The sequence below is a fragment of the Poecilia reticulata genome, chromosome 20 (assembly GCF_904066995.2).
Source record: "Poecilia reticulata chromosome 20, P_reticulata-male-v2, whole genome shotgun sequence".
Classification (NCBI taxonomy): Eukaryota; Metazoa; Chordata; class Actinopteri; order Cyprinodontiformes; family Poeciliidae; genus Poecilia; species Poecilia reticulata.
In genome coordinates, this window is record NC_088849.1 from 3,056,153 (window position 1) to 3,062,161 (window position 6,009).

Here is a 6,009-nt window from a genome sequence, read left to right on the forward strand (position 1 = left end):
GAGCACCTGAAACTCTGCAGTGGGTTGCATTTCAGTGCAGCTCTCACATTCCCAAAGGCTGCTGCATTAAAATCACCAAAACAGCCCGGTGTGTAATGTCCACCTAATAAAGCCGTTTGTCAGAGAGTAAATCCAGTCAGTCAGTTCCTTAGGGTGTCTTTAGTCCCCTGAGCTTTCGGCCACATCTCACAGCCCAGCCTTTCTAAAGAGCTAAATAATCTATGTTTCTCCTGAAGTGGATTTTCTACGCTCAGACGCCCAGAACTTTCCTCCACTTACCGGAGCATTAAAGCTGCATGGTGTCCACGTTGAAGTGAGGACACTTGAGGAGCTTTTTTTACGGCCGTTTGATGCCTCTAAGAGGAAGTAGGTCGCGAACCGAGGAGTTATCAAACCAGAACATCTGCGTGATAATTCAACAGCTCCATGTGGTGTGAAGTATAAGTTTACTTTAACTACACAAACCCTGAACTACTTCTGCTTAAAAGGAGAAATATTAATTTTCAGTTTCAGATCATTTGACACCATTTGGTGAGGTATTGATGACGTGTTGCAGGGTTACAGTACCAGCCGGATCTTTGGAACCGTTCTCCTTTGCAGCTTCTTTGAGATAAAACTGAACAAAAGTTGCTCATTTGCAACTTTTGTTGTACTTAGCAACATTTGCCCAGGCAGCTGGACTTTCTCTAGCAATACCAGAAAGATTCAGCTCCTTACCCTCCTAATTAAGTTTTTAACTCTACTAGAATGGCGAGTACAACCAGAAAAAAAATTATATGTGACCCTCTTTAACCGACAAGGCAAACAAAAGCATTGTTTGGAAATACTTTCCCTATGAGGCAGAAGGGCGGGAAACAAGGAAATGCCAACGGATGACACAGGCTAGCTGGGCTAATGCTACAGGCTAACGCCACCATGTTTGTGAGAAACTTAAAGAGGGTGAGTAAAGCTCCTGTATATAGAGCTGACAGAAGCTAGCGTGTTTCACAGACATGATAACAGGGTTCTGTTGATCTGAGATCGAGATGCAAAGTTTCAAACCAACAACACTTCGTTCTTCTCTGCTACGAATGAATGCAGGAAAAGGTTGAAAAGGAAAATTATTTTATCAGTAATATTTAATGTTTTGAAGAAACAATTATGTTTTGCTTTTCTGCTTTAATAAAATATAGCTAGACTATGTAACACATATCTTTTTTTAAGTTTCTACCCAAGTACCAGGATGCTGTACTGTTTATGTTAGGTTCCACTGTGAGAATCTCAGATAAACTGAACAAAACATTACTTAAATGAAGTGGGACAACACAAAAATAGCAAAGTTTGATATTTTCACCAATCAGTGATTGACTTCAGATTAGAGGTCAATCGGCCACCGATCATAATTGGCCGATTTCTGTGAAAAAGTGTATGATCGGTGATGGACGATCACGGCCTCTTGTTGCCGATCACACAAACCGATCACCTGCTTCTCATTTCGCAGCCTGCCTGTGCAGCTGGTCTCCTCTTTCCTTCACACTGCGCAAACGCGAAGCAACAAATCCTAAGCGATGTGGAACTATAACGCACTGAGTGAATGGGGAAGTTTGCGTGTTGCGGCGGAAAATTGAAGCACGTGGGGTGAAGCAGGTCAAAATGCATCAACACGACGAATCTAATATGGCATAAAAACAATGCCATACTTGACGAAGTTTGGCTACATCGAGGCTCACTGCAGTAAAAAAGACATACGGAGGATCAGATAGCAGGTAAAGCAGTGTACAGCTACAAACACTCACCCGGATTAGCATGACGGTCAGAAAGCTAAACAAATAACCCGCAAAATTATTTAAGTCTTCGAGCTGCGATTTAAGACGCTGGTTCTGATCTCGCTATTGAACCGCTGCTACGCGCTACAGGTAGTAATATTTGACAGACGGAGCGCCGCTTCTGCTCCACCTGGTAGTGACTCTCACACCAAACCTCTGCTTAAAGCTGCAGCATCTAACTTAAAAAAAAAATACATTTTACATACGTATTAAAACTTTCGCTGTCCTAACATGAGACAAATGATCTATAAAAAAAGAATCGATCTCCTCCCTGTTCTGCATAATTACTCCACTCAGTCAGAAACAGCCACTCATAGCTAGCAGTAATCAGCTAGTAACTTTGGATTTGTTTATTGTAATGGATCCTGTATTTGCCTTTGAATCTTAAGTTTTATACTTGAATTTTTTTGGCAATGTTGAGAGGTTTTATTTTGGCTCTTTGCATTATTTAGCCTCTTCATATGTTATCAGTCTGTTAAAGATATTATTATAGATAGCAGTACAATTTGCACAATGCCTGTTTTGTTATTATTACATTATTACATGCCGGTAATGATGTGTAAATAGGAAAATATTTTTCCTATTTAAAAATATTTCCTATTTTTAAATAGGAAATATTTAAAAATTTCCTATTAACTTTAAACATTTGTTAACTCAAAAACACGGCGGGCCGCTAGATGAATGACCGCCAGGCTTAGCAAGTTTCCTGGGGGAAACCTTGTTGTAAGCCTTGAGAAATCACACCTTCCTTACAACAAACTGGGTCTGAGGGATCCCCCAGGCCGTCACGGGCCTGTCCTACATGGCAAATCAGAGTGAGTGTGTGTGTGTGTGTGTGTGTGTGTGTGTGTGTGTAGCAGACAGCGTGAGGTCCTCTACTACTCCTGCTGCTGAGATAAAAGCCTGAGTGACAGCAGCGCCTCAGGAATGCTGCTGTAGTGAGAAAAGGAAACACGAGGAGGTGAAAGAAAAGGAAAACTGGCTGGAGCACGGAGAGATGCTGCCCAGCAAGACCGACTGGTTCTGAGCTCAGGTGGAACCAGAACAACTGCTGAAATGTTCCACTAACTCATCACTGCTGTTCTCGTTTTCTTAATTACACAACAAACCTGGCTGCGACTCAAACTGATCGGCCATATCAAAAATATTCATCCCACTTTCAGATTTTTGTTATTTTACACAAAAACACCTTCAGGGTTTTATATGACGGACCAACACTAAAGGGGTCTGTCACGATGGCTAATGTTTCTGGACAACACATTGTCCCAGTAGTTATTGCGATAATCAATATTATTGTTTTGATACCATTTTCAACTAATAGAATGGTAATCATGGCATAATAATGCAAGAACACATTCTCAAATATCAAGATTTAAATTCTAAAGAACATTTAACACTGGAACTGGAAGATATTTTAAATATCCAAAACAAAAATGAATAAAATGAATTATGAAGTCTCTGTAAACAAAACTGTCCTTCAAAACAAGCGCTAGTTAAGACCAAAGCACCAGACTGAAGACTTTTATCATCTAGTTGTTAAAGAGAAACGATAAATCATTATGAAAATGACTGAGTTTGTTTTAATTTATCATTCGATTAATCAATTTATTGCTTGTTATTGCAGCAGATCTAGACGTAAAGTGACAAAATCTGAAGGATCTGTGGGTGAAACCAGCGCAGACCAGAGTAAATATCCTGGTAGCTCTGCTGGACATGAACACAAGCTAATAGGCTAATCAAGCTTCTGATCCAAGGTCACATTTCTCTGATTAGGAAGCCTGATGATGTTTATGAAAGCCAGCTTCTTGTCTCACAGCCTGCTGGGGGCAGGAAGTTAGAAAACGACAAGCGTGCTGATCCGAGAGGCCGATGCTGATGTTCCAGTGGTCAGCTGACAGCGATCCAGATGGATTCCATGTCAGAGCCGGAGCAAGAGGCCATCACTGCCAGCTTTTACTCTAACTCGGTTTTTACAGGTTTCGCTTCAAAAAGCATTTCTTGGCCCAAAGGACCAAACTGTGGTTCGTACTGGTCGGCCCAGCAGAGAGCAAGCAGAACTGGACCAGGCCTGGGCTGGCTGATGAGGAAGAGGGGAGGGTGGGAAGGAACAGGCGGCGCTCACACAATGAAGCCGTGAGGAAACGAGCCGAGAGGAAAGAGCAGAAGAATGGCACGCAGGCCGGGCCGAGCCGAGCCGAGCCGAGCCGAGCCGGGACGCATATCCATTGGATACAGCTCATCTGTGACACACTCTGACACAAAGATGTCCTGGGTGACACTGGTCTTTCTGCTGCCATACACACATACACACACTCCAAATCCTGTCATGAAACCTTTTCTATTAAGGCCTAGATGGTTGGATGGCTAAACTGACAGTCGTTACATCTGCACATGTGCTGTTAATCAACAGACTGTTGCCAAATTAGCCACTTTGTATATTTAGCAAATATTCAGGCAAGAAAGAAAAAATTGGTATCGGCCAAAATCAGAATTGGCAAGTCTGTCTTTTTTCGGCCAGAAAACTGCAATGGGTGCTTCTCTTTCAAATGACCATAAGGTTATTAAAACAGAGAAAGACCTGACATCTGCTAAAGTCAAATCGATTCAGCAGCTAAGTGAGAGACAGGAAGAACTGTGCCCTCTGTTAGTGAGCACCGATGCTGCGATGTCACTTCCTGTTCTCCGCTTCTTGCTGTAGGTGTGCAGCAGTAGAGAACTTCAATGTTTCCAGTCACAGAGCTGACCTATGCTGACCTATCGGAGCTTCCAGCTGAGCTCTGCTGCCAGGCTGCAGCGGTGAATAAAGCCTGTGTGTGCAGAGCGGCTCCAGGGACGCCGCCACCGTTCATTCATCTCGGTGAATGTGATCTCCAGAATAAGCTGCACTGCTCCACATTTTAACTAGATCAGCCTCCCTCTGAGGGCCGTGTGTGTGTGTGTGTGTGTGTGTGCGTGCGTGTGTGTGTGTGTGTGTGTGTGTGTGTGTGTGTGTGTGTGTGTGTGTGTGTGTGTGTGTGTGTGTGCTTCTGCTGGAAGGAGTCCAGGTATGACTTTCATTAACACAAGGTCACATCTGATGTTTGACTGAAGCAGAGACAAACACAAACAAAGATGCTGGGATGCAGCAGCAGGGCCGCAGCATCCACCAGCGGGACTCACCCAGCGTTTTGACAGCTATCTGCCGCGTCAGAGGCGGCGGCAGGTTGATGCACACCAGATCCACGTCCTGATGCAGCAGCACGTCGTCGATCCGGTTGGTGTAGAAGGGCACGTTCATCTCCTTGGCCAGCTCCTCCGCCTCCTCCTGCGTCCGGCCCCACAGCGCCTTCACGGCGAAGCCTTCGTTCTTCAGCAGCGGGATGATCACCCGGGCAGTCAGGCTGGTGCCGAAAACCCCGACCCCTGGAAGCATGGCTCCGACTTTTAACTGTTTATTTTCCTCCGATTCAAGTCTGGGTTATTTTCGTCCTTTTCACTGATCCGGGTGAAGCCAGCGCCGAGGCGGCGGCTGCTGCCAGCCGATCTGGAGGGGGGGGGGACGGCGGCTGAGACGGTCAGGTTGGCCATCCACCTGCAGTCACACACCCGCCGCGCTGCATTCTCCTCCCGCTCCGATCAGACATGTAGTTCAGCTTCCACCACCAATAACAAAAACATTAATAAAAATCAGCCCATAGACGAGTGGAAAACTCGATCAGTCCTTCGATCAGTTAAGAAGAATTTTAATTCACCATTCCGGTCCTCACCCCGTCCACGTCTGCCCGCGATCAGACCGCAGAGAGGCAGCGAGGGGCAGGTCACCACCGTCCACCGGGTTAGCTATCCATCCATCTACCAGCGGGCCTTCAGATCGAGGAGCCCAAGGAAGTAGCTTCATCCAGCGGCAGGTGGATCCAGAGTGCGCCGTCAGCGCTGCTAGCTCCCCGGAGGAGGATCTCACCGCAGCGGCAGCCCTGGGCTGATGTTGCGGCTGAGTCTGCTCACACTGCAGCAGCTCAACGCGGACAGGAAATTCGGCGCTACACTTCAAAATAAAAGCCGCGGCACACGCTCCCGTGTCAGAGAATCGATTGGAGCTTCTAAAACACGTTGTTTCAAAACAAAGTATCGAAACCGAATTAGAAGCATCGGTTGTAGGAAAATAAAGCACTAGAGAGACAATATCGGCTGTAGAAGACTTGCTAAAAGCTTTTACTTTGAAGCA

At 45.4% G+C, this 6,009-nt stretch overlaps 1 protein-coding gene across 1 annotated transcript in view; it reads right to left on the reverse strand.

Annotated features, from left to right (window-relative positions):
* The window catches only part of gfod1 (glucose-fructose oxidoreductase domain containing 1), a 28,914-nt gene extending 23,119 nt beyond the window's left edge, over positions 1 to 5,795 (reverse strand). The window contains exons 1-2 of the mRNA XM_008438442.3: positions 5,537 to 5,795; positions 4,965 to 5,437 (exon numbers count right to left, since the gene is read on the reverse strand). Of these exons, the coding sequence (XP_008436664.1) occupies positions 4,965 to 5,217 (253 nt within the window). The 5' untranslated portion in view covers positions 5,218 to 5,437; positions 5,537 to 5,795. The remainder of the gene's footprint in view (positions 1 to 4,964; positions 5,438 to 5,536) is intronic.
* Between the last annotated feature and the right edge of the window lie 214 nt (positions 5,796 to 6,009).